Source organism: Bos taurus, chromosome 19 (assembly GCF_002263795.3).
Source record: "Bos taurus isolate L1 Dominette 01449 registration number 42190680 breed Hereford chromosome 19, ARS-UCD2.0, whole genome shotgun sequence".
Classification (NCBI taxonomy): Eukaryota; Metazoa; Chordata; class Mammalia; order Artiodactyla; family Bovidae; genus Bos; species Bos taurus.
The window spans coordinates 23279246-23306884 of record NC_037346.1 but is presented as its reverse complement, the minus strand read 5'-3'; the positions used below and the strand labels follow the sequence as shown (position 1 = coordinate 23306884).

The 27639-nt window shown below is 42.7% G+C and overlaps 3 protein-coding genes and 2 non-coding genes across 15 annotated transcripts in view; 4 read left to right on the top strand and 1 right to left on the bottom strand.

Moving 5' to 3' along the window:
* Window positions 1-138: 138 nt before the first annotated feature.
* Window positions 139-10524, top strand: TSR1 (TSR1 ribosome maturation factor). 4 transcript variants are annotated; one of them, XM_005220084.5, is made up of 15 exons: window positions 139-268; window positions 456-559; window positions 885-1104; window positions 1223-1357; window positions 1737-2161; window positions 2899-3058; window positions 3439-3596; window positions 3853-4049; window positions 4792-4954; window positions 5312-5422; window positions 6595-6727; window positions 7850-7966; window positions 8347-8487; window positions 8593-8667; window positions 8795-10524. In XM_005220084.5, the coding sequence occupies exons 1-15, from the start codon at window positions 172-174 to the stop codon at window positions 8971-8973; spliced, it is 2415 nt and encodes an 804-aa protein (XP_005220141.2). In that variant the 5' UTR covers window positions 139-171; the 3' UTR covers window positions 8974-10524.
* SRR (serine racemase) lies at window positions 4063-27619 on the bottom strand. Of its 5 annotated transcripts, XM_059878084.1 has the most exons (9): window positions 25895-25956; window positions 19436-21190; window positions 13980-14151; window positions 12222-12348; window positions 11915-12018; window positions 10751-10870; window positions 10555-10629; window positions 9863-10072; window positions 4063-9535 (listed from the first exon to the last, which is right to left on the bottom strand). In XM_059878084.1, the coding sequence occupies exons 2-9, from the start codon at window positions 19462-19464 to the stop codon at window positions 9335-9337; spliced, it is 1038 nt and encodes a 345-aa protein (XP_059734067.1). In that variant the 5' UTR covers window positions 19465-21190; window positions 25895-25956; the 3' UTR covers window positions 4063-9334. The 5 variants fall into 5 exon arrangements, with proteins under 5 accessions (XP_059734067.1, XP_010814140.1, XP_059734069.1 ...); XM_010815838.4 differs by lacking the exon at window positions 19436-21190 and having other exon boundaries at window positions 25939-26053; XM_059878086.1 differs by lacking the exon at window positions 19436-21190 and having other exon boundaries at window positions 25381-25956.
* Window positions 5563-5656, top strand: LOC112442829 (small nucleolar RNA SNORD91 family). The gene has a single exon (XR_003031119.1). It is a non-coding gene; the product is annotated as a small nucleolar RNA SNORD91 family (small nucleolar RNA).
* Window positions 6859-6953, top strand: LOC112442828 (small nucleolar RNA SNORD91 family). Its single transcript, XR_003031118.1, has one exon. It is a non-coding gene; the product is annotated as a small nucleolar RNA SNORD91 family (small nucleolar RNA).
* The window catches only part of SMG6 (SMG6 nonsense mediated mRNA decay factor), a 200607-nt gene continuing 199088 nt past the window's right edge, over window positions 26121-27639 (top strand). For 2 of the 4 annotated variants that reach the window (XM_059878049.1, XM_059878050.1), the window contains exon 1: window positions 26121-26281. In XM_059878049.1, the coding sequence (XP_059734032.1) occupies window positions 26194-26281 (88 nt within the window). In that variant the 5' untranslated portion in view covers window positions 26121-26193. Of the gene's footprint in view, window positions 26282-26413; window positions 26540-27639 lie in introns of those variants that run through there. The other 2 variants (NM_001205827.2, XM_024980132.2) reach the window with 2 other exon arrangements.

Below are 27639 nucleotides of genomic sequence, written 5' to 3'. Positions count from 1 at the left end.
GCCTGGGAAAAGTTTACGCGGAGGTTTCGCCTAGAGGCTTGTGTAAATAAACCTCGCGAGAGATCGCGAGGAGCCCCGCCCCACCAGGAGAGGACACGCCCCCGAGGCGGGGACCGGAAGCGATCTATTCAGCCCGGAAGTAGTGGTGACTTGGTACACGTGAACGGCAGCATGGCGGTCCATCGCTCTGGCCCGCTTAAGCAGCAGAATAAAGCGCATAAAGGCGGGCGGCATCGGGGTCGAGGGTCCGCGCAGCGAGACGGCAAGGGTAAGAAGGTAGGGTTGGAGGAAGAAGAGCTGTTTAATCGATATTAACTGCTTTTCTTCGTGCCCAGAATGAGCTCCTACTTCCAGCCTGGACCCCGCGCAAAGGGTCTAAGGAGGGCAGACAGGGGTCCCCTTTCTTAACCTGCTAGTGCTTTGCGCAAGATCAGAAAGGTCTGATATCCTTCCAGGCCGTCTAGCACCGAAAACCCTAAGCAAGAAGGTGAGAAAAGATCTCAGCAGGGTGGACCAGAGGCATCGCGCCAGCCAGCTCCGAAAGCAGAAGAAGGAGGCGGTGAGAGGACTCGGGTTAGGGGATTGGTGTGGCTTCACAACCTTTCTAGGCGGGTAATGCCTCGAACTAGAAAATGTGACCCTGGGAAGGGCTCAGAGATGGAGGATAACTCTAGAGCACGTGTCAGGTGTGCAGGCCCAGACTCAAGCTATAGCTTTCTTTGCCTTGTGCCTACTTTCTGCCCACCTCCTTGGCATACGTGACACCTTTTAACAAGAGAGATGCTGGTTTGGAGGCTGAGGATGGGCCTCTGTACTGTTGGAAATGCAGTACTGGAATAAAGTATTGAAACATTGAGGTGTTCTCTGATGCTTTCTTTCCTCAGGTTTTGGCAGAAAAGAGACAGCTTGGCAGCAAGGATGGCCCTCCTCATCAGGTACTGGTGGTGCCCCTGCACAACAGGATTTCCCTGCCAGAGGCCTTTCAGCTGCTTCAGGATAGGGACACTGGAACTGTACACTTGAATGAATGGGGAAGCACCCATAGCTTTATGCTATTATGCCCCCGCTTGAAACATCGGTGGTTTTTCACATCAGCAAGGCCAGGTTAGAGTATGCAACAATATTTCCTATCATTATGTTTTGAGCATTAATGGTAATACTTTGTAAGTAAAATGTCCTGATGTCAACCACCTTTTCCTACTGACTTTGTCTTCTATTCCAGGGGATCTGCACACTGTGTTAGACATGGCTAAAGTGGCTGATACCATCCTGTTCCTCCTTGATCCACTAGAAGGCTGGGATAGCACCGGGGATTACTGCCTTTCTTGCCTGTTTGCTCAGGGCCTTCCCACCTATAGTAAGTGAGTTGGAAGTATTGCATGCCAAGAAAGGAAGTGAATTAGCATTTATTGTTCACCTCTAATTTGCCAGATACTATGTCTAACACTTGATATTTTTGGGGGGGTTGTACGAGTATGTGTGGCCTTAACTTGGTCCATTATTTACAAGTCATATATCAAGGTGCCTTTTTATTTCTGGACTGCCAGTTGCCCAGAGAAAGGAGAAGATTATGAAGTTTGGTTTTATTGTGAAATTTCTTTAGGGTAACTTGATTGTTGGGTTGCCCAGTGATCTCTGGGCTCACAACTAAACTATTAGCTTGTTTGTGAACTGCAGAGGGGGATTTTCATATAGTGAAGCAACAAGTCATGAAACCTTTTCTCTTTTGCTTACAGCATTAGCTGTCCAAGGGATTTCTAGCCTCCCGCCGAAGAAACAAATAGATGCCAGAAAAAAGCTAAGTAAAGCAGTGGAGAAGCGCTTTCCTGAGGACAAACTCCTCCTGTTAGATACTCAGCAGGAGGCAGGGATGCTGCTCAGGCAGTTGGCTAACCAAAAACAGCGGCATCTTGCCTTTCGAGATCGGCGTGCCTATCTGTTTGCTCATGCTGCTGAGTTTGTGCCTAGTGAAGAGAGTGACTTGGTGGGCACCTTGAAGATCTCAGGCTATGTTCGTGGTCAGGCTCTGAATGTAAATAGCGTGCTGCATATCATTGGACATGGTGATTTCCAGATGAAGCAGGTAGATGCCCCTGTGGACCCTTTCCCTTTAAATCCGAGAGTGATCAAATCCTCAAAGGACTCAGGCACGGCAATGGAGGTAAGATTGGTGTTCTTAAAAACTATGTCTTGTACATTGATGGATGAGAACTAATTAACGTCAGAGAACGTGGTACGGCTACACTCTTGGACAAATATCCTAGTCCCTGGAGGTAATTGTGAAACAAGGCAATAGTCAACTACAAATAAGTTGATGTGTCAAATATTTATTCAGTGCTTTGTAGATGCTCTGCATAGCAATTGGCTCTGAGTCTATAGGTAGACACAGATGTAGTCTCTCTCCTTGGATAACTTAATTAGGTCAGAAAAATGGCAAACACCTGTGAAATAAAGATTGAGAAAGTATGGTTGAGCTACATACCTGCAGTGGAAGTGAGGAAAAGACTGGCAAGATTCACGGAAGAGATTGACTTTTGCCAGGTACTGAGAAGGATGAATGTGTTTTATGAGTTGAAAAGAGATGGAAGAATATCTCAGCAAATAGAGACAACATGAGCCTTGGCAAAGTGATAGATCAAAGGGTTTTTTTGAACTCTGAGGATAACAGTGGCTGGGAGTAATAAACAGGTAGGCATGGGATCAGATTATGAAAGGCTTCAAGAGCTCAGCAGACTTATAGATTTAGAATGCTAGGAAATAGAACTATTTGAAAAATCCTGACAAGTTTTGGCTTTCTATTCTATTTGAGGACTGTGCTCTTCTAGATCTTCTAATTATGTTAGATTTAGTAGATTTTTGGCTAACACTTAATTGACTGTCGACTGTTCGGGTTTTCAGATTTGTGCTGCAGATGCTGTAGCTCGTATGGAGGAAGACCTGAAGGTTCTAATGAAGGCAGACCCTGATAGACAAGAATCTTTGCAAACAGAGGTTATCCCAGATCCAATGGAGGGGGAACAGACCTGGCCCACAGAGGAGGAGCTGAGCGAGGCACATGGTTGGTGTTGGCAAACTTGAAATTCATCTGGCCTAGAATTGTGGGTTTTGTCTAACTGCTCACAGTGAGGACCTTAAAAGGTAGATGAGGCAGTACTAGAAGTCTGTCTTCTCTTACCTCCAAAGGCTGTAGTTTGCACTGAGCAAACACTGGACACAGCTTTGTTCTATCTCTAAGAATTACTTACTGTTTTCTAATGAAAGGGTAAATAAACTTCCAATTCATTGTAAGACTTGCTTGACCGTGTCAGTATTGCTAGTTCTGAGGCAGCTGAAATAAACTTATAAGTGCCTGCCAGAGTTCCTGGTATTGGTAGCAATATATCCTGTGTCATAGAGGAGAGGAGGAGGTCTGTAACTTCATCATGTGGGCTTTTACAGACTTACTGAAGGAAAGTTCCAAGGTAGTGAAGAAGGTTCCCAAAGGAACATCCAGTTATCAAGCTGAATGGATTCTGGATGAGGATGGTGAAAGTGGTGGGGAAGGAGATGAGTACGATGATATAGAACACGAGGATTTTATGGAAGAGGAATCTCAGGTAAGGAAATGGGCCCTTGGGCACCCTCTGTGTATAGCCCCCAGTGCAAGGCAAGGTGCGTTCCTGACCCTAAGGGGTATGTGTGGTCTGTTTCTTAGGAATAGCTTTGTAGTTGCCGGACTGAGTCTCTGTTTTATAACTCATTCTCTATTAGAGTTAATATTGGTTTGGACTGTGTATCTAGTAAATTTCAGCATAGTGGCCTTTTGTGTAAAGATGTGGGTTTCTTCAGAAACTGTGATCCTTCATTCTATAGGATGAGGGTAGTGAAGAGGAAGAAGAGGAGGAATGTGAAACTATGACTATAGGAGAGTCTGTACGTTATGATCTGTATGATGAGAAAGTGGATGAAGAGGCTGAGGAAAAAATGCTGGAGAAATATAAACAACAAAGACTGGAAGAGATGTTCCCAGATGAAGTAGATACCCCCCGTGATGTGGCTGCTAGAATTCGGTGAGTCAACAAGTCCAAAACCAATCAACACATTTTTATTTAAAACCTGCATGGCTCAGAACTATGTCAGTGTGATATAAAAGAAGAAAAAACACATTGTTCTTCCTCCCAAAGCCTAACCTTACACAGGAAGGGAACAGACGTACAGGAAAACAGTCATATATATTCACATTCTACACTGTGTAGTACATGCTAATAATGTTACAGAAATATAATTGTGGTTAATTAGCAAATGCTTCCTTTGGAGCTAAGACTCAATTAAACTATATAACATTTGAAGATTTGGGGAAGTTTGGGTAAAACAGCAAGAACAAAAGAGTTAGGGGTGAAGGTGATCTTGTCTGCTCTAAAGGTGAGTCTCAGTAAAACCAGAGTTTATGCTGGTTCTTAAAGGGGTAAGGCTTTTATCAAGGACCCTGCTAGTCAGGTTAAAGAGCCACTCCCGGATATGCAGCAGGGAGCCACTGTTAATACTTTTAAGAAGCTGGGGTTTGGTACTGAAATACTTGTTACTGGCTCTTTTGGGGGGTGGTCCTGATATAGGCCATTAGGTTATTTTGAAAGGTAGTTCCTTTAAGCTAAAGCCTTAGCCATTTATTTAATTTTTAAAAGTAAAAAATTTTTTTCCTCTTTTTTTTTTTCATTTTAAGCCTTAGGCATTTTAAGTGAGGTGAGTGAAACAGTTAAGTAGCACCATATAAATGTCACTGTGAATTTCTTTAAAATATCCTCTATATTCTAGATTTCAGAAATACAGAGGCCTTAAGAGCTTCCGGACATCTCCGTGGGATCCTAAGGAAAACCTCCCTCGAGATTATGCTCGGATCTTTCAGTTTCAGAACTTTATTAATACCCGGAGACGCATCTTTAAAGAGATTGAAGAAAAAGAAGTTGAAGGAGCTGAGGTATCTGCTTCCCTTTGTTCATCCCTATAATTAGCTTATTTGCCAGGGTCGTGTCTGTCCCCTCTCCCCATTCATTCTCTTGGCATGAGTACCTTAATGAGTTTTATGCTGCATACAGCTGACTTAGAGAAGCTGCTGAGTTACTGATCAGAGTGACACTGGGAACAAAGAGGTGTCAGAGATTTTAACTGGGAAAGCTTAATCTGGGTGGTTGAGGCATCTGTGCAAGGCAGTCTTGGAGGGTGAGCACTGGCTTTATCAATGTTTGGGAGACTGTTAACATAGTTGGAGAAATGCTTCATCATTATTGAGACCGTAAGAGTAACTGCATAATCGTATTCTGCTTTCTCCTGGCAGGTTGGCTGGTATGTCACACTTCATGTCTCTGAAGTCCCAGTCTCAGTGGTTGAGCACTTCAAGCGAGGCACACCCTTGATTGCATTTTCGTTACTACCTCATGAACAGAAAGTGAGTTAGTGTCTTGTGGGAAATGGGAATTATGGCACTTTCCAACCAGTTTTGTCTGACAGCCTAATGTTTTATGTGGCTTACGTTTTGCTTCTTGGGATGTGACTCTGCCTTTATGATGAGGAGTAAGGGGAGGATAACAGAGAAGTCAATGATGGTTTTACCTACATGTCTGAACCTGTCTGATGCACCTCAGTGATGTCATCTCTGTATGGTTCTGAGACTTCTCTGACCTAAGTATGTTTGTCAGATCAGACTTTAGTCAAGGATTGGCATCCATAAAAATAAAGAGGGCTTCTGCCAAGGTATGGGCTTCCCTTGTGGCTCAGCTGGTAAAGAATCCACCTGCAATATGGGAGACCTGGGTTCAATCCCTGGGTTGGGAAGATCCCCTGGAGAAGGGAAAGGCTTCTGGAATACTGGAATACTCCAGTATTCTGGCCTGGAGAATTCCTTGCACTGTATAGTCCATGGGGTTACAAGGAGTCAGACATGACTGAGTGACTTTCACTTTCATGCCAAGGTATAGATCTTTTTTCTCTTGGCCAGCATCATGTAGGTTGGGGTGTAAGAAAGCTCTGGCCTTTGGTCAGTGTGAGTAACAGTTGAAGCAAGAAGGGTCTTGATGAGTGTGGTTTGGCAGTGTGTGGTTAGTGAGTGACTTGTAGCCATTGATTTTGTGGTAGATGTTGAACCCTTGTATGTTACACATGGGAAGGTCAACTAGTATAGCAGGGACATGAAAGTTCTGAAAGCCAGCTTATTTTCAATTTGAATGCAAGTTATTAGTGAAGGTAAAAGATGGATTTGTGTTTCATCATTTATACTACACCATAAATTAGTATAGGGCTTCCCAGGTGGCTCAGCAGTGAAGAATCTGTCTGCAGTGCAGAGATGCGGGTTCAGTCCCTGGGTCCAGAAGATCCCCTGGAGAAGGAAATGGCAACCCACTCCAGGATTCTTGCCTGGAAAATCCCATGGACAGAGAAGCCTGGCAGACTACAGTCCATGGAGTCACAAAAAGAGTTGGACATGACTTAGTGACTAAACAACAACATAAATTAGTACTGTCAGCTCTTAGGGTGCACCCAGTCTGCTGGTTTGGTTTGCCTTCTTTTACTTTGGGTGTTCTACTCCTGATATGAAGTTCTGTTCCTTTACTTGGTCCCCAGATGTCAGTACTTAATATGGTGGTGAGCCGGCACCCTGGCAACACTGAACCCGTGAAAGCTAAAGAGGAGCTGATCTTCCACTGTGGATTCAGGCGCTTCCGAGCCTCACCTTTATTCTCTCAGCACACTGCAGGTAAGCAGCAGGGAAGTTTCTGGGTTTTTGTTCATTTTACTGTCTTTTAGGGGACTGTGATTTTGTGGCAGGGGGTGGGAGTGTGAGAGGGTGGGGATGGGGTGTGCAGAATACAGCATTTCAAACTTTGGTTTAGGAGCCAATGATGTTTCCATTCAAAATGTCTGAACCTGTCTGAAGCATCCCAGTGATGCAAACTCTGTGTGGTGCTGAGGCTCCTGTGCCATGAGTATTTGCTGCAGAGTCAGTGTTGAATAGGGATCGGCAGCTTTCAAGTAATGATGTGTCATGGAACCCTTGGCATCTGATGTCCCAGTGGGTGAAGTCTAAGGGGTGGCCCACAGTTGGATAAAGCAGAGGTGTATGGCTTCTGAGATCTTGAGGTTAGATGAGAGTTTGGACAGTGATGACCAGGGATACTCCTAAGACAAAAAATGATTGTCCTCTTACAGTCTTTAGAGTGGGAAGATATTTGCAGTATGTCGGGGCTTCTGAACGTTACCCACACTCTCAGCCCCCAGGGTTGGCCAGAGGAAGGTGAGAAAAGGCAGTATTAATGGATGCTCTGGATAATTTCTTTGCTCACCAACCATTCTGTCTAAATGAGGGATTGATATTGCCCTTTTATTTCCCTATAACTCTCAGTATTAATTTTAAAAAATGTATTGTCTATATCTGCTTTTGTGCTTTAGTGAGAATTGAGTAATTAGAAAAGAGACTCAATGGCCACAAAGCCTAAAATACTTACTCTGATTATAGAAAATGTTTGCCAATCCTTGCTCAAGATTAAGAGCTGTTGAATTAGTGGAGTGTTTTTCTGTAAAACACCGATTCTTAAATGAGGTAGGGTGATATGTATCAGGATCACCTGGAGAACTTTTTCAAACCCCAAAATACAGTTCAAGCTTCAAGACTCTGCCTCTTACTTCGAAAAATCACTCTGCTAGGACAGAGTTGTATTTTTCAGTTGTACAGAGGCCAGAAAATGCTTGGAGAACTAGTAGGATAAAGAAACATTAGTTGCTTTAGTTTACGAGTTCCAGTGCTACAGCTTTTGCACAGGCCTCTGGATTACCTATTGTTTCTCAAAATACGTTCTGGTTTTTATTCTTTTAATGGCAGCGGATAAACATAAATTTCAGAGGTTCCTGACTGCAGACACAGCCCTGGTGGTGACAGTATATGCCCCGATCACTTTTCCTCCTGCATCTGTGCTGCTTTTCAAACAGAACAGCAATGGTAAGTTGCGTTCACAGAGGTGAATAGGCCTGCAGGTCCTTAATAAGATTAACTGGTCTCTGTATTTAAATTTGGGAGTCAAATGGTAACAAAAAAGTTAATGATGTTTTTTAAATTGTCCCAATTTCAGGATGACAAGTGGGGTTTTATCTTGCTTGCAAACCTTAGCTAATTGGTAGAGGCTGCTCAGGTGCTCTGTTTAGGCTAGATTCTGAGGACAGGCCCAGCAGGAATATCAGTGATCTTGGCCATGAACCCAGGAGGGCCACATAGTACATCCCCACTGGGTTTCCCAAGATCTCTCATAGGTCTTTAAATAGACTGGACAGTAAGTGAAGGCTTTGACCAAAAGCCTCCTGCTGCTCTGCTTTTCCCCCCAGGAATGCACAGCCTCATTGCCACAGGCCATCTCTTGTCAGTGGATCCAGACAGGATGGTCATCAAGAGAGTTGTTCTGAGTGGTCATCCTTTCAAAATTTTTACTAAGACGGCAGTGGTGCGTTACATGTTTTTCAACAGAGGTAGGTGTGACAGAGGGGATCCAGTTGCCTTTGTGGGATGAAGGTTGGGTTTATACATTATGGATAGGTGTTTCATCTGGTCTTCTCTGTGTTTCTTTATCTTAGAGGATGTACTGTGGTTTAAACCTGTGGAACTGAGAACAAAATGGGGCCGCAGGGGCCACATCAAGGAGCCTTTGGGTAAGAGAATGTGCGATGTGGGAGCTTGTGTAGACTTCCCCAGCGCTGTTAAACGACCACTGGGTTAAGAGACCACTGCTTTAAAGTTTTCTATTAATATGACCAACTCATTCTGTTTTCATTCTAGGTACTCATGGTCACATGAAGTGCAGTTTTGATGGGAAGCTAAAATCTCAGGACACAGTACTGATGAATCTTTATAAGAGAGTTTTCCCCAAGTGGACTTACGATCCATATGTACCAGAACCAGTCCCCTGGGTTAAAAGTGCGATTTCTTCAACACTGCCTGAAGTGGACATGGAGTAGTGGATTCAGTGGGATTCTGTCTCACCGCTACTAGTGAGCACTCTAGGGTGGGAGCCTGTAGCTGTGACTGCCCAGTTTGTCTTTCTACGTGAGCCTACTTAAGGGCTCCTGCTCCTTTGTGCAGAAGACTTTTCTTGGCTTTGAGGAGGCGTCTCAGTTAAGTATGGATGTTTTTCTAGTTCAACTTAGTCCAAAAACATTAAATCTTACTGAAATACACATTCTCCAGTAGGGTTTTGAAGGCTGTTTTAGAGGGGAAGATAGGAACTTGACAATGACCAGGAGACAAAATTTCCAAGTGTCTAGATAGACACTCGAGTCCCTTTTCTTCCTTTTGCACATATTAAACAGAAACAGATTGCTAAGGAGCTGCCTTTTCATCCTGCTTCTTCACCCAAGTTAGGGAGGTTAAGTCTACATTTCCACCACTGAGCACAATACAGATGTTCTTTACTTCTGCAGGAACTGTTCGAAAATGCTGAGACAGCACAACGGCCACTCCAACACCAGCTGTAGGTTCAATAAGCAATTTCATCCTCTCCCACACCAGCTGGGTTGCATACTGTCGGTACAGAAGTAAGAATTAGTGACATGGGAAAAGGGGGAAAGAGCCTAGTTGGTTGGCCTTTATGATTAAAGGCCAAATGGGGGTGTATGCCCAGTCTGAGTATTCCTATTTGTGATACATTTGTGTTTGTCAGTGAAGGGCAGGGCTTTTTTCATTCTGACTTGCTTTACTGTCTCGACACTCATCTAGAGCACCCTCTTACATGTTATGAAATCACCTAGTCAAGTCCCCTTGTGGGTCAGTTGCCGTTTACAACAGGAGGGTTTTTGCCTAAGAAGTTGCTCCACTCTTTTGTTGTTTTCTTTCCTCTTGGAGCCTCACCTTAATTTCATCCTCTGTGACAGTGAAGACATCATCCACGAGGTCTCTTATAATAGGCCAGGTGTTTAAGCCAATGCTGGATTTGATACCATCTGCTATGGTTTCCGGAGGATAGGGGTTGGGGGTCAGTTCCCCTTTCAGTTTGGACTGGTAGCAGTCATCTGCATTCAAGGGTTCAGCAGCATATACCTTCACACTGGGTCTCAGAGCCTAGGAAGAGGAATATTAGATACCTTACAACTAGCCACAGCCATTTTGCCCGCATGCTTGCAGTAAAACAGATGGTACAGTTAACACATTTCTGCCCAAGAGCCTTTCTTTTAATCTATGTAATGGAAATAAGGCCTTTAAGCATTTAAATTGTTTTCCACTCTGGCCTTCAGTTGCTTAGATCACAGCTGGTTCTGCTGGTGACTTGGGAAAGGAGTAGCTCCTGACCTGCACAGTAAGTTGGTGAGATGGAATTCAAAGGACTGCGAGGGTGCCGCTCATTGTAACGGCTCTTGTGCTGTAAAGTTTTCATTTAGAAGAGGGCAGTGATGCAGAGCAGAGCCCTCCATCCCAAGTGCCAGGGGGATGATAAGAAGGAACGGCAGTTTGGGGGGAATGCTGAGCAAGTATTCACAATGTACTGTAATACAAAATAAACTTCTGTGCCTGAAGTGGGGAGTCCTCCAGAAGCTGTTTCTCACCTTCACTGTAACGGCTATTCCAGCAAGCATTCCTCCTCCTCCTACAGGTACCACCAGTGCGTCTACCAAGGGAACCTTCAGTGAAAGTGTAAAGTATTAAAATAGGTGTGTTAATAACCAGTTTTATATGTACATATGAAAGAATTGGTTCTGTGGCCAAACATCAGCATCACTGGCAGCTAAACTAAGCTGTTACCTGGTTTAGCACTTCCATGGCAATTGTCCCTTGCCCAGCTATCACTGCAGGCTCCTGGTTGGGATGTACCATAATGCCTTCTGTTTCTTCCGCAATTCTCTTTGTAATATTTTCTCTGGACTGAAAGAGGACATTACCTTAGCTTACTTTATCTGTATTTAATAGAGTCCCCAACAAGTTAGATTCAGTCATTTAACACTTCATTGGCTGCTTTTCTCAGACTTGGATCTGGCACTGAGGATATGACTGAACAAAATAGCCCCTGCACTCAGTGGAGTTACATTCTAATAGGGTGGGATGTAAGTAAATACAGGTATGTCTACATGCTTTGGAGGAAAATGAACAAGTCCTGTGTGTCTCCACAGAATATTCCAGGGAGAGAGGAACAGCAAGTACAAAGACCACAGAACAGGAGTGCTTGGCTTTGAGAAGCTGCTAAGTTAGTGTGGTTGGTGTGGAGTGTTTAGGGGACAGTAAGTGGAAGATGAGATCAGCAAAGAAGTAATGGGCCAGTTTGTCTGGGCCACAGGTGATTGCAAGAACTTTTGTTTCTGGGACTTCCCCTGGTGGTCCAGTGGCTGAGACTCCATGCTCCCAGTGCAGGGGACCAGGTTTCCATCCCTGGTCAGGGGACTAGATCCCACATGTTGCAACTAAAAGTTTGCATACCACAACTAAAGATCCCACATGCCATAATGAAGACCAAACATCCTGAATGCCACAACTGAGACCCATCTCTGCCAAATATTGAAAAAATACAGTATGATTTCTTAAGGTTGTTTAAAACAACAACAACAACAACACTTTTGTGTCCACTGTGTGTGAGGTGGAAAATCATTGGAGAATTTTGGGCTGACAAGTTGCCATTTACTGATACGGGGGAGACGGGAGGTGGAACAGTGTTAAAATGTGTTTAGTTTTAGGCAGTTTGAGATACCTATTAAGACACCCAGTTGGGAATATACAAGTCTGGGCTAAGAGTAAAGGTCAGGACTGGAGTTGGAAGTTTTAAACTAGGAGACCATAACTAGATCATCTGAGTGAGGGGCGTGCCAACATTTAAAAAGGAAACAACAAAGGAGACTGGAAGCTGCGCCCAGTGAGGCAGAGAGGTTTCATATGACTATGAACGCTGTTAAGGTGGTGCCGAACATTCTTCCTTACCTCTTCGCTCTGTTCACTGTATACTATAGAGGCTCCATAGGCTTGTATTGCCAGTTTTTTACAGTTGGGAGCTGTTTCCGGCACTATGACATAAGCAGGAATCCCTGGGAGGGAGAAACAACGTTTAGTTAGTACAAATTTACTACTTGTTAGTACAAGTTTAGGATAGAAATCTCTGTTCAGTTCGCTTGTAATCGGGCTGGGAAATTTATTTCCATGGCTATCACCAATCTCACTGAAAGTTAAGGATACTTTTCCACTCCTCTCTGATGACCCTACTCAGGACCCTGAGAAATTAGTCAAGTACCTTCCAATCTGGCAGCAAAGGAGAGAGCCTGGCCATGGTTTCCGCTGCTGTGAGCAACAACAGCTCTGGGCTTCTCTTCTGGATGGGCAGAAATCAGGCCTCTGATTGCATTAAGGGCACCACGAATCTAGAAAAGAGGGATGGTGAATTAATCCATTTGTTTTAAATGTTTCTTTAAAAAAAAACAAAAACCCACCAGCTTTAGATTTTTCTCTCCCAACACTGCACACCCAGTAAATTGTATTGGTTGTACCTCCTAAATATCTCATGTTCATCTTGGCCACTACCTCGGTGAGGCTTAATTTCTCAACTGGGAGTTTCTGAATCTCAGCTGGTCCTGCCTCAAGGATCATTCTCATCTAATAGTACTGCTAGATTATGAAAATTACCTTTTAAAAACATGTTACCTTTTTCATTGATTGCCTATCTGTAAGAAAAGTACAAATTCTTTAAAAGCTGCAGCCTTTCTAACATACCTAATACATTACTTTCTAACATGTCAGTGTCATAGCCATCTTAAGTTGCTGCTAGTTTCCTGCCAGGTTAGCTCACACCTCTATTTCTTGACATGCCAATGCCTCTACCTGTAGTTTTTTCTCTCCCTGATCTGGCTAGAAGTATCATCCTATAAAACTTGGATCAAACATCACCTGGTTCAACCTTCTTGCTCTCGCAGGCAAAATTAGGTACTCCATTGGCTTCCATGTTCCTTGTTTGTATCTTTATATCTTTTTATTTGGACTGTGCTGCATGGCTTGCAGGATCTTAGTTCCTCAACCAGGGATCCACCCTGGGCCTTTGGCAGGGAAAGCACAGGGTCCTAACCACTGGATGGCTAGGGAGTTCTCTCTATCTCTGTAAGACACTTGTCATCAACCTACTTTTGTCTTCCCCTGAAAGTATGGCTATAGGGCAAGGCCTCCAGTACATACACCTGGTATAGTTAGTGAAAATATGTGCTTGATGTGTGACAAGTGAAGAACAAACCATGACAGAAGCAAAGGGCATAAGGAAATAAAGAAGTTTTTGTATTGTTTAAAAGTTCTCAGTTAATGGGTGCCAAAAAAAGGTAAATACATGATATCCTAAAGCTACCACTTAACAGGTACTAATACTTCTCAGCACAGTCCAAAATGTAGTTTTCAGATTTTTACTTGAATGAATCTTGAAGTTCATTCTAATGAATGAAGTTCAACTAATGGTCAGAAAATTCTGATAATGAAGAAACACAGAAACCTATTTTTATGCAAAGGAGAGGCCCTGACATATATTACAGAAAAAGGTTTTGTTATATGAGGGCTGAGCTAGGTGTAGACCTTTTTTATTCATAATGTATAAACACATAGCAAGTGAATGCGTAAACTTGGCTACATCCAGCGTGATCACACGTGTTGCAGTCATGTCGCAAGGCACTGGACACGACTGAACAACACAGGTGTCCAAGCTGACAATTGTGCTCTCTGTTCTGTCATTAGAAGTTCCCCTTTTCATCCCCAAACATGTCCTAATATGGATAGTAAGCTGTGTGTGATCACCTTAATTATAAGGGATTTTGAGATAGTGTAAAAGTGGCTCTCTGGAACACCATGATGCTAAGTAACTAGGACTTAAGCAAAGGAAAAATTTGACAACCCTTTCTTTAGCTATAAGAAGACATTAATTCTACCTACCTCACTGGGTGGTCAGGAGGATCATATACATTTATATGTGAAAGTGGTTTGAAAAGAAACATGATACACTATCAAAAAGGATTGTTACCTTAAAAGATCCAGTTTTCTGGAAGAGTTCACATTTGAAGAAAAGATTACGTCCTGTTATTTGATTCAAAATGGAACTTGTTAGTACTGGTGTGAGGTGAATAAAATCTCGAATGTTGATATGAGCTTTTTCAACATCAGCAAAGGAGATGCAGTACTGATCACACATGGTTCTGTAACCCAAGAATAAGAAGGGGGTCAAAGCAAGCCTAGACGTATGTTTAATGAAAAGGTTTTGAAAATGCACAACAGACCCATGGAATGTACATCCCCAAGAGTGAACCATAATGTAAACTATGGACTTTGGTGGTAATGGTCTATCAATGCAGGTTCAACTGTAACAAATACACCACTCTGGTGGGGGATGTCAATAACGAGGGAGGCTATACATGTGTGTCGGAGAAGGCAGTGGTACCCCACTCCAGTACTCTTGCCTGGAAAATCCCATGGATGGAGGAGCCTGGTAGGCTGCAGTCCATGGGGTCACTAAGAGTCAGACATGACTGAGCAACTTCACTTTCACTTTTCACTTTCATGCACTGGAGAAGGAAATGGCAACCCACTCCAGTGTTCTTGCCTGGAGAATCCCAGGGACGGGGGAGCCTGGTGGGTTGCCGTCTATGGGGTCGCACAGAGTCGGACACGACTGAAGTGACTTAGCAGTATACATGTGTGTGGGCAAGGGGCATATGGCAAATTTCTGTACCTTCTTAGCAGTTTTGCTGTGAATCTTAAACTCAGAAAACTAACACTCAAAAACAGAAACAACAAAGAAAGAAAATGCATAACACTGGAAAATAGACTCGGCCTGTGGTGTTAATGTGGGAACCATCTTCATTACTGGGGTTCCAGAATTTCTGCGTAAGGGAACATCTCTAAAAGCTGACTTTTTTGGTGTATAAGTTTCTTCTGTTGAAACTTTATAGGAAATAAAAGTTGATTCCTGGTGATTCTGGAAGGCTTAAAGCTCAGCCCTCACCTATACCATCCATCTGTTGCTACTGCCACTGGTCTCTACTTTTTCATCATTGTTGTGAAGCTTAAATAAACTGGTTTCAAAATCTGCTATAGATTTTTATTTTAAAAAATATTTCACAATTTACCAAGGGGAAAAATCGCCTACAATCCTACCATCTTAATTCACTTTCTATGTTTCCTCCTGTTTTTTCAATACGCATGTAACAGTTAAAATCAAACCAAAGACAGTATTTCATCTACCCTTTTTCCATTTGGCTCAGTTTCTTCAAAGTTTTCCTAATTATAATTTCCAGTAACTGCATTAAGCTTCCACTTTTCACTATTTTTATTGTGATTCTCTTTTATTTCCTTAACAAAGGGAATGCATATTCAATAGAAAGACAATTTAATTTGGTTCCTCTCCAAAGACAATTGCTACTGAAGTTCTGGTATCTCTGTCCAGGCCCATATATATATATATATATATATATATATATATATATACAGACAAAAGTTTTTTGACAGGTTTGGTAACTTGCTTTTTTCAGACAGTAGTAGGAATATAAACCTTAGCTTATCAATCAATATTTTATATGACTTTTTAAAAAAGATTTAAAATTTTTTATTTTTTGGCTGTGCTGTGTCTTTGTTGCTGCACAGACTTCTCTAATTGCAGGGAGCAGAGGCTACTCTCTCGGAGAAGGCAATGGCACCCCACTCCAGTACTCTTGCCTGGAAAATCCCATGAACGGAGGAGCCTGGTGGGCTGCAGTCCATGGGGTCGCTAAGAGTCGGACCTGACTGAGACTTCACTTTCACTTTTCACTTTCAAGCATTGGAGAAGGAAATGGCAACCCACTCCAGTGTTCTTGCCTGGAGAATCCCAGGGACGGGGGAGCCTGGTGGGCTGCTGTCTATGGGGTTGCACAGAGTCGGACAGGACTGAAGCGACGCAGCAGCAGCAGCAGCAGCAGAGGCTACTCTCTAGTTGAGGTACACGGGCTTCATTGCCGTGGCTTCTCTTGTTTTGGAGCACAGGCACACAAGTTTCAGTAGTTGTGGCACACAGGCATTGCTGCTCCACGGCATGTGGGATCTTCCCCCACTGGGGATCAAACTCACGTCTCCTGCATTGGCAGATGGATTCTTTACCACTGAGACACCAGCCCTTATGTGACTTTTTAAATCACTAGTACTTCTTTTTACAAAAATACCATAGTTTTACATAACTCTGTTGAACATTTAAATTTTCCTTTTTTTTGCTATAATAATGATGTAATGAACAGACTTGTTGCAATATATTTATTTCTATACATGGTTTGGGTAGATTCCACCAGTGGCATTTTGCATTAAAAGGCATACATACTTAAGGCATTTGACACCCACTGCCAAACTGATCAGAAGAGTTAAAGATTGTCAATTTATACCCCATCATCACTTTCTGAGGAATGACTATTTTCCTTTACCCTTATCATTTTTATCTGTCAATTTACTGAAATATGTCTAGTAGTTTAGATTTAATTACTAGTGACTGAACATTTTTTCTGTATATTGGCCACTTATTTTGTAAATCTTTAACACACTATACTGAATCATTTTCCTGTGAAATATAATACATTTATAAAAATTCAAAATTTTATTGATGCTTGGGGCTTTTCTGGATTTTGTTCCATTGATTAGACTGCCAATTCCTTTAATAGTATTACTATGTTCTTCCCCTTCTAAAATTTCTAAAATTTATTGGCTTTTCTCATATATCAGTTCTTCTAAAAGAACTTTAGAAATCCTTTACCAAGGTTGCCAGAAATTCCACAGTACAATGTACAAATGAATTGGGGTCATAACTAACATTTGAAAATGTTGACCCTCCGCATCCATTAACAATGGATGTCTTTTAATTTAGTAAAGTCCTTTTGTTTTAGGTTTCTTAGTAAAGTTATCATACTTTATTTGTTCCTTGTATAGACCTGATTAAATTTATGCCTAAATGCAACATACTTATGTTGCTTTTGAGAGAAGGCATTTTTTAGATTTTTAAACTGCTTACTGATGATGTATATGAAAACAATTTTTATCATGTAATTCAATACTTTATCAGATTCTCTTATTGTATCTAATAGTTCTACAGTTTAAACAATCATGCCGTCTGCAAATAATTTGCCTTTACCTTATAAACATAACCCTGGTACCTTTTCAGTGACTTCATAGTTACTGGTTTATATGGATTTGCCATTGCCTCTTGAATTAATTTCAGTAATTTTTTTTTGGTAAAATCACTTAATTTAAAATTTATTAGTATAAAGTTGTACATATTAATATTTCTAAGATTTTCATATCGGTAATATTCAACAAATATTGAGCACCTTCTATATGTCAGATATTGTTTGATCTGGGGATACAGTATTAGAAAAGTAGACTTATTCCTCTTCTCATAAAGATTACAATGTATTGGTCAGGTGTCTTAATAAATAATCCAATTAAATATGTATTTGTCAACACTGAGATGTTAACTTAGGGAGGAGTATTAGGATAGGATAGTATATTGAAAGGCTTTATTTTAGATCAGTGAAGGCCTGTACTGTGAAGTACAGTACAGAAGTGAATTTTAGAAGTGTATGTAGAAGTGTATGTAGAATTTTAGTGTATGTAGAAGTGAATTTTAATTTTTCTGTGAATAATTAGCTTTTTTTTGAGAAGTAAAATTAAATTATGACCTATAAGATGAATAGGCATAGTAGTGGGGAAAGTGTTTCAGGTAGAGGGAATAATAATAATATGTGAAAGCTTTAAGGAGAGAAAGAGCTTGGCATTTTCCAAGAACTAAAGGATCAATGTATTTGAAAATGTGATCAATGGGAAATGTGATAAAGAGATAAGAAAAGTGAAGTTGGCAGAGTCTAGATCATAAGGGACCATGACTCACAGAACCTTTTTTAAGAGTAATAAAGTGCCATTGGACTTATGATTAGCAGGGAGGAAAAGGAGGGAGGAGAGAGAAATTGGGAGGTTGGGATGGACATATACACACTACTATATATAAACTAGGTAACTAATAAGGATCTACTTTATATAGGACAGAGAACTCGATTCAATACTCTATAATGACCTATATGGGGAAAGAATGTAAGAGTGGGCATATTTTATGTATAACGGATTCACTTTGCTGTACCACAGAAACACAACATTGTAAATCCACTATTCTCTGACAAAAAAAAGTCATTGGAGAATCTGGAGCAGGTGACATGTAAGAATTCATATTTACAAAAAGTCACTTGCTACATTACAGTGTGATGAATGAAAAGGAGGAGATAAAGAGTTGGAATCAGGGAATACAGTTATGAAATATTACAGTTGTCCATATGAAAGACAACAGGGGCTTTGATGGTGAAAGTAGAGGCAGAGAAAAAAAATCTTCAAGATGCATTTTGGAAAAAACAACTGAAAAATGGGTGAAGGACTTGAATAGACATTTCTCCAAAAAAGATATACAAATGGCCAACAAACACATGAAAAGATGCTCAACATCTTTAATCATTAGAGAAAGGCAAGCCAAAACCACAATGAGATACTACCTTATGCCTATGAGGATAGCTACTATTAAAAAATAAAAAAACAAATGGGAAAATAACAGGTGTTGGCAGGATCTAGAAAAACTGGAGTCCTTGTGCACTGTTGGTAGAAATGTAAAATGGTACACCTGCTGTGGAAAACATTGTGGTAGTTTCTCCCATAATTAGACAGAACTACCATATGACTCAGCAATTCTATTTCTGGGTATATACCCAAAAGAATTCAATGAGGGTCTCAAAGACGTATCTGTACATCTATGTTTATAGCAGTATTATTTGCAATGGTCAAAAGGTGGAAGCATCCCAAGTATTCATCAACAGATGAATGGATAAACAAAATGTGGTATATACACACAATGAAATATTATTCAGCATTAAAAAAGGAGATTCTGACTTGTGCTATAATATGGATGATACTTGGGGATATGCTAACTGAAATATCAATCAGAAAAATCCCATATGGTTACATGTATGTGAGGTACCTACAGTAGTCAGATTCACAGACAGAAAACAGAATGGTGGTTGTAAGAGGCTGTGGGGAGGACAGGGGGATGGGAAGCTGTTCAATGGGTACAGTTTCAGTTTTGCAAGATGAAAAGAGTTCTGGAGATTGGTTGTACAACAATGTGAATGTACTTAACACTACTGAACTGTACACTTAAAGATGGTCATGATGGTATATTTCATGTTACATGTATTTTACAATTAAAAACACACACACACATTTTGGAGATTATAATTAGTTAGACTTCTTGGTTACAAGTGACAGAACCCCAATTTGAACCTGGCATAGGCACAAGATGGAGGCGATGAGAATTTATTGGCTCATGGAATCCAGAAAAGTTGAACCATGGAAAGGGCAGGAATATGGAGCATTAGGAACAAGTGGAACCAGGGACTTGGAGGTTTTCCAGGACTTTCTGTTTCTCACCTCTGCTGCTTTCTGCCTGTCGGCTTCATTCTTTTCACTGCAGACCAGCTGGTTCCACATGGCAGGACACATGGCTGCTGACAGCTCCTGTGTTTTGCATTTTATGGCTTCCACACTGGAGGGGGTTTTCTTTTTTTCTTAGTTTTGGTTTAAAAAGTTCTGGGTAGGGACTCTGGTTGGCCCATCTTGGCCCAGGACCAGTGGCCAAGAGTATGAGGTCATTTAAGACAACACCATGCAATAGTTAGAAGTATTTACAGAAACATGAAAAAGAAACAATGATTTCTAGAACACAGTATCAAATATGTATGTTTAAAATACATAGATACACAAAACTATTACATATTATTCAAAGATACATGTATTTTCAAAGGACATATATCAAACACATTAGAGTGGTTTCTGAAGAGGGAAGGAACACGAATGGGAACTGGAATGTAGGAAAAAAAGAAAAAAGAGAAAGGCCTTGTTGATGATGTGAACCAAACAGTATGACTGCCTGAAATCTGTACACCTGAGGGAAAAATAGGAGCAAAGTTCAGTTCAGTTCAGCTCAGTCGCTTGTCGTGTCCGACTCTGCGACCCCATGAATCGCAGCACGCCAGGCCTCCCTGTCCATCACCAACTCCCGGAGTTCACTCAGACTCATGTCCATCGAGTCAGTGATGCCATCCAGCCACCTCATCCTCTGTCGTCCCCTTCTCCTCCTGCCCCCAATCCCTCTCAGGATCAGAGTCTTTTCTAATGAGTCAACTCTTCACATGAGGTGGCCAAAGTACTGGAGTTTCAGCTTCAGCATCATTCCCTCCAAAGAAATCCCAGGGCTGATCTCCTTGCAGTCCAAGGGACTCTCAAGAGTCTTTTCCAACACCACAGTTCAAAAGCATCAATTCTTTGGCGCTCAGCTTTCTTTACAGTCCAACTCTCACATCCGTACATGACCACTGGAAAAACCATAGCCTCGACTAAACGGACCTTTGTTGGCAAAGTAATGTCTCTGCTTTTCAATATGCTATCTAGGTTGGTCATAACTTTTCTTCCAAGGAGTAAGCGTCTTTTAATTTCATGGCTGCAGTCACCATCTGCAGTGATTTTGGAGCCCCCAAAAATAAAGTCTGACACTGTTTCCACTGTTTCCCCATCTATTTCCCATGAAGTGATGGGACCAGATGCCATGATCTTCGTTTTCTGAATGTTGAGCTTTAAGCCAACATTCACTCTCCACTTTCACTTTCATCAAGAGGCTTTTGAGTTCCTCTTCACTTTCTGCCATAAGGGTGGTGTCATCTGCATATCTGAGGTTATTGATATTTCTCCCAGCAATCTTGATTCCAGGTTGTGCTTCTTCCAGCCCAGCATTTCTCATGATGTACTCTGCATATAAGTTAAATAAGCAGGGTGACAATATACAGCCTTGACGTACTCCTTTTCCTATTTGGAACCAGTCTGTTGTTTCATGTCCAGTTCTAACTGTTGCTTCCTGACCTGCATATAGGTTTCTCAAGAGGCAGGTCAGGTGGTCTGGTATTCCCATCTCTTTCAGAGATGCTGCGCGGGCGCCTGAGGGCCTAGAGGAGCTATTCCACGCACGTTCAAGGTCGGGAGGGGCGGCGGTGAGGAGATACCCCTCATCCAAGGTAAGGAGCAGCGGCTGCGCTTTGCTGGAGCAGCCATGAACAGATACCTCACGTCCAAGGTAAGACAAACCCAAGTAAGATGGTAGGTGTTCCAAGAGGGCATCAGAGGGCAGACATACTGAAACCATAATCACAGAAAACTAGTCAATCTAATCACACTAGGACCACAGGCTTGTCTAACTCAATGAAACTAAGCCATGCCCTGTGGGGCCACCCAAGACGGGCGGGCATGGTGGAGAGGTCTGACACAATGTGGTCCACTGGAGAAGGAAATGGCAAACCACTTCAGTATGCTTGCCTTGAGAACCCCATGAACAGTATGAAAAGGAAAAATGACAGGATACTGAAAGAGGAACTCCCCAGGTCAGTAGGTGCCCAATATGCTACTGGATATCAGTGGAGAAATAACTCCAGAAAGAATGAAGGGATGGAGCCAAAGCAAAAACAATACCCAGTTGTGGATGTGACTAGTGATAGAAGAAAGGTCCGATGCTGTAAAGAGCAATATTGCATAGGAACCTGGAATGTCAGGTCCATGAATCAAGGCAAATTGGAAGTGGTCAAACAGGAGATGGCAAGAGTGAACGTCGACATTCTAGGAATCAGCGAACTACAATGGACTGGAATGGGTGAATTTAACTCAGATGACCATTATATCTACTACTGCGGGCAAGAATCCCTCAGAAGAAATGGAGTAGCCATCATGGTCAACAAAAGAGTCTGAAATGCAGTACGTGGATGCAATCTCAAAAATGACAGAATGATCTCTGTTCATTTCCAAGGCAAACCATTCAATATCACAGTAATCCAAGTCTATGCCCCAACCAGTAACGCTGAAGAAGCTGAAGTTGAACGGTTCTATGAAGACCTACAAGACCTTTTAGAACTAACACCCAAAAAAGATGCCCTTTTCATTATAGGGGACTGGAATGCAAAAGTAGAAAGTCAAGAAACACCTGGAATAACAGGCAAATTTGGCCTTGGAATACGGAATGAAGTAGGGCAAAGACTAATAGAGTTTTGCCAAGAAAATGCACTGGTCATAGCAAACACCCTCTTCCAACAACACAAGAGAAGACTCTACACATGGACATCACCAGATGGTCAACACTGAAATCAGATTGATTATATTCTTTGCAGCCAAAGATGGAGAAACTCTATACAGTCAACAAAAACAAGACCAGGAGCTGACTGTGGCTCAGATCATGAACTCCTTATTGCCAAATTCAGACTTAAATTGAAGAAAGTAGGGAAAACCACTAGACCATTCAGGTATGACCTAAATCAAATCCCTTATGATTATACAGTGGAAGTGAGAAATAGACTTAAAGGACTAGATCTGATAGATAGAGTGCCTGATGAACTATGGACGGAGGTTCGTGACATTGTACAGGAGACAGGGATCAAGACCATCCCCATGGAAAAGAAATGCAAAAAAGCAAAATGGCTGTCTGGGGAGGCCTTACAAATAGCTGTGAAAAGAAGAGAAGCGAAAAGCAAAGGAGAAAGGGAAAGATATAAGCATCTGAATGCAGACTTCCGAAGAATAGCAAGAAGAGATAAGAAAGCCTCTTCAGATATCAATGCAAAGAAACAGAGAAAAACAACAGAATGGGAAAGACTAGAGATCTCTTCAAGAAAATTAGAGATACCAAGGGAACATTTCATGCAAAGATGGGCTCGATAAAGGACAGAAATAGTATGGACCTAACAGAAGCAGAAAATATTAAGAAGAGGTGGCAAGAATACACAGAAGAACTATACAAAAAAGATCTTCACGACCAAGATAATCACGATGGTGTGATCACTCACCTAGAGACAGACATCCTGGAATGTTAAGTGGGCCTTAGAAAGCATCACTACGAACAAAGCTAGTGGAGGTGATGGAATTCCAGTTGAGATATTTCAAATCCTGAAAGATGATGCTGTGAAAGTGCTGCACTCAATATGCCAGCAAATTTGGAAAACTCAGCAGTGGCCACAGGACTGCAAAAGGTCAGTTTTAATTCCAATCCCAAAGAAAGGCAATGCCAAAGAATGCTTAAACTACCACACAATTGCACTCATCTCACACGCTAGTAAAGTAATGCTCAAAATTCTCCAAGCCAGGCTTAAGCAATACGTCAACCATGAACTTCCAGGTGTTCAAGCTGGTTTTAGAAAAGGCAGAGGAACCATAGATCAAATTGCCAACATCCGCTGGATCATCGAAAAAGCAAGAGAGTTCCAGAAAAACATCTATTTCTGCTTTATTGACTATGCCAAAGCCTTTGACTTTGTGGATCACAATAAACTGTAGGAGCAAAGGGAAGGAATAAAAGAGAAAAGAAAGGAAAAAACAAAATAGAAAAAGGAAAAGACAAAGTACTATCATTGAGAGTAAGGGGCAGTTTTTAAGAGAAAAAAAGGGAAAATATTGAAGTTATGAACTCCATACATGTCCACTATAGAGATAGAAAAGACGTATCTTGATATTGGATTGAACGGGGTTACTGAGGGAGAGGGAGGTATCAAGGATAACTTCTGGGTTTCGACTTAGATGGTGGTAGAATTTACTGAGATATTGGAAAAGACTCTGATGCTGGGAGGGATTGGGGGCAGGAGGAGAAGGGGACGACAGAGGATGAGATGGCTGGATGGCATCACTGACTTGATGGACGCTGAGTCTGAGTGAACTCCGGGAGTTGGTGATGGACATGGAGGCCTGGCGTGCTGCGATTCATGGGGTTGCAGAGTCGGACACGACTAAGCGACTGAACTGAAGGCTGGTAAAGGAACATTTTAGGAGGAAAATCAGAAATCTGATGAGCTAAGTTTGCACTTCCTATGAAGCATTTGATAGGATGTCTTTTGGATTTTTAAAAATTTTTGCCAGAAATGTGTCTATTATATAATGTCTACTTTATTTCTGAAGAATGAGTGCTTTGATTTACCAAGTGTTATTCTTTTTCCTTAATTTATGATTTTATCTTTATTTCTTCCATTTTTATTTTCTAACTTTATTGAGTATGTAGCTTATTACTTATTTATTAATTTATTTGGCCACACCACATGGCTTGTGAGATCTTAGTTCCCTGACAAGGGATTGAACATGGGCTCTTGGCAGTGAGAGCAAGGAATCCTAAACAATGGACTGCCAGGGAATTCCCAAGATAACCATCTTAAAAAGTCAGGTATGTATCCTTCCACATCCTTTTTGATATATATAGAAACTTATATTTGCAATAAATAGTTTTGCTGCTCTCAGAACCATACTCTGTATCTTGCTCTGCAATTGGTTTAAAAAAAATACATCTTAAATATATTAGCACATATTTTAATTCTTTAAACTCAGCTTTCATTGTGATACAGGTCTAAATATGGTTGTCTTTTCATTTATTTTTACCTGGTATTTCATTAACCCTTTAAATCTGAGAGTTGAAATTAACTTTTAAATTCAAAATTTCCACCAAATTAGTAAATTTTCTTCTGAATATTACCTTCTGAACTCATATTTGATTCTTAGTTTTCTGGATCCATTCTCCATGTCTCCTTCATCTCTCAATGTGTGTGTGTTCGGTCAGACTCTTTATGTCCCCTGGGGTGTAACTCACCAGGCTCCCTGTCCATGGAATTTTCCAGGCAAGAATATTGGAGTGGGTTGCCATTTTCTACTCCAGGGGATATTCGTGACCAGGGATTGAACCTGAATCTCCTGTGCCTCCTGCACTGGCAGGCAGATTCTTTACCACTCAGCCACCTTTCTATTACATTTCCCCTCTGACTTCTAGTAAATTTTTTTGAGCTGGTTTTAACTTTTGGCATATCTCATCTGCAGTTCACTGAAACAGTTGCATTAATTTGGCGATCATGTTTATCCTAGGGAAGCTCTGTTCACACTTTTCATCTTTAAAAAAAAAAAACTGTTCCAACATTCTGTCCAATTTCACTGTGATATCGACTTAGTTTTAAACATTTTTTCCTATTCCTTTCATGTTTTTAAAGCCTGCCATGCCATTTGCTCTGTCCACGCCAATCATTCCTCTTCTTTTGTTGTCTACTGACTTTTTCCATCTGTTTAGCCTTCTGGAGGGGAAGGGCCTGCCACCTAATAGTAACTGCGTAAGTTGTCAGTCTGTTCACATCTTTTATACCCATTCAGTTTAAGGACTAATTAGTAACTATTCTTTGATGGTATAGAGGTCCGGTAGGCTGTGTGCCACTGGGAAGGAGCAAGAGGTGGAGGAAAGCAGCCTGCTCAGGAACAAACAGTAAAGTACCAGTTACATTTTAAAGATGAAAAAAGAACAAAAACAAAAAGAAATCAACCTGAGATCCAGCAAAGTCAAGTGATTCTTCCAAAACTTCAGTGATACAGCAAATTCCCAAATCGCCTCATCACACCTCCTGACTTATTTCCACACAACCCTTCCCTCAGCAAGAGCCATCTATACTGTATTTAAAAAAAAAAAAAAAAGGAAGTTTGGGATATAAATTGCCATAAAGGAAAAGACTTTTGAGTCTCTGGTCATTATCCATTGTGTCATCCTGGGCAATTTGCTATGGTCCTGACATTCAGTTCCATCACCTTTAAAAAAAGCGAGGGGGTGGGGGCACAATAGTAACTACCCTCCAAGATCGTGAAGGTCCCAAAGTAAAAGCCCGATGCACCAGTCCGGGCCTGTGGCGAAGAGACCCTGGCCTAAGACGAATGGAGAAGGCCCGGGCAGACTCCGAGCCCCATGCCGGCACCGGTGTCCTCGACGGCCACCACGACAGCAAAAGCAGTCACCGCCGCGAACGCTCGCCTCGCTCGGCCTGACCCGGCCGGGCCTGACCTCACCTCACAACCCGGGCGCCGCGCCTCCACCTCCAGCCTCAGCTCACCTTCCTGACCACACCTCTGCGCACGCGCAGCGCCCGTCGGCCCCGCCCGGCTGTTCCCGCTGGAGCGATCGAGCGTGCGTTCGGCGCCTTTCCTCCCTGTGCGGCCACCGTCGTTTGGGGAGGAGAGCGGGAGGGGGCGGGGAAAAGGGTGGGAGGTGGGTGAGCGCGCGCGCGCGCCGCCCGGCCGTCGTGGTTTCCTGGCTGCGCGCGCGCGGCGCTGGCGGAGTAGCTGCAGCTGTAGCAGCAGCCGAGAAGATGGCGGAGGGGTTGGAGCGTGTCCGGATCTCCGCGTCGGAGCTGCGAGGGATCCTGGCCACTCTGGGTCCACAGGCCGGGAGCAGAGGTGAGTCGCGCCGCCCAGCTGCTGGGCCGGGCCTGCCCGCCCCGCCTCCCTCCCCTCCTCTGCCTCCTCCCCGCTCGGTCCGCGGCGCTCCCGAGCCCCCGCCCCTTCCCCCAACAGTGGGGGCGGGGGCCGAGGGCGGGGCGGGCCCTCCCCTCCCACCAGCCTGAGAGCCCGTGTGGGGTCGGGCTCCGCCGCCTCCGGCCCCTCCGGGAGAGCCCAGACCGGGTTCCTGTTTCTGCCCCGTTTCTCACGGCGAAGGTGACTTGTTCCCCATTGCCCCGGCCCTCTCACACCAGCCCGTGGGTTCCCAGCTGTTGGGGGAAGCGACAAGGAGTTGGGCGCCGGGGTCTGGGGGAGGAGGCCCCCCGGAGTGTATGGTTCCCCGAGGAGTCAGCCGCAGGCCTGCCTCGTCTTATTTCCCCTTGGAGAGAAGGGGCTGGAGACTTGAAGAAGAAAAGGTTCAACAGCTTGGGATTTCCTTGCTGAACTTTTTCCCGCAAGGCAGGCTTCTGAAGGCTGCGCCACCGGAGGGATCCAGGACCTCAGAGAGCTGATTGTAGTCTGGTTCGGCTTTGTCATGTGTGGGAGCAGTTTTTTTTTTTTTTTTTTAAATCAGAGAGAATGTCTAACTTGCAAGTGAAAGCCTCCAGCCACACCGGGAAAACACCGGGGAAGATTTTAGTGTCTCACCTCTCCTTGGTTAGTCAGGGGAGTTCGTTTAGGAATGGTAGTTCTGTTTCTGCAGGCTTATGGCCGAAGTTTGTGAAATTGATTTTCTTTGGCCATCTGAATTAATTATTCGGGTTGTTTTCTCTCTCCTCTCTGGAAAGTGGTAGTGGTTCTTCTCTGCCCCCCACCCCCTCCCCACAGCTTACAAAGGCTGCTGAGGGTGAGTTATTCTGGAGTTAAACTGCTTTACCTTTATTCAGAGTGAATGAAGCAGTCTTTTAAACTTTGGAAAATACTGAAGCGGTATCTTAAACTTCAGGGTTTTGGTTTTTGTTTTTTTTTTCAATTTTGTTACACCCATGGGTGTAAATATTGGAGCATGTGACCCTTGTTATGAGCTTGTTTGCACTGGTGTTAACAGAACAATACTAGAATTTTCTATAGCATTCCATTTTGAGTACTCTGTAATCTCACCAAGTCCAGTTTCTTCCCTCACTGAACAGTTTAGTGGCTATTTACACTTGACTCTCCCCTTAACAGTTAAAGGTAACTGATCAGAAAATTGATACTTGCTTATCTGTCATTCTGCAAGTTCCTGGAGCCTGGAGAGTGGTTTCTGAAGTCCAGTTTTCTTCTTGAGTGCCCCAGTCCTTGGTGTTTTGAGAGCATGTCACAATACTTCCATCATC

Bases quoted from the DNA above. Each gene is read 5' to 3' on its own strand.
- SRR (XM_059878084.1), bottom strand. From the start codon at position 19,464: ATGAAGCCGACAGGCAGAAAGCAGCAGAG. The intron at 12,349-13,979 runs GTAACAATCCTT...CCTCTTTTCTAG, and splicing joins AGAAAACTGGATCTTTTAAG to ATTCGTGGTGCCCTTAATGC. The intron at 9,536-9,862 runs GTGAGGCTCCAA...CTGTACCGACAG, and splicing joins TCACAGAGGATGAAATTAAG to TATGCAACCCAGCTGGTGTG.
- TSR1 (XM_005220084.5), top strand. From the start codon at position 172: ATGGCGGTCCATCGCTCTGGCCCGCTTAAGCAGCAGAATAAAGCGCAT. The intron at 2,162-2,898 runs GTAAGATTGGTG...TCGGGTTTTCAG, and splicing joins ACTCAGGCACGGCAATGGAG to ATTTGTGCTGCAGATGCTGT. The intron at 8,488-8,592 runs GTAGGTGTGACA...TCTTTATCTTAG, and splicing joins TTACATGTTTTTCAACAGAG to AGGATGTACTGTGGTTTAAA.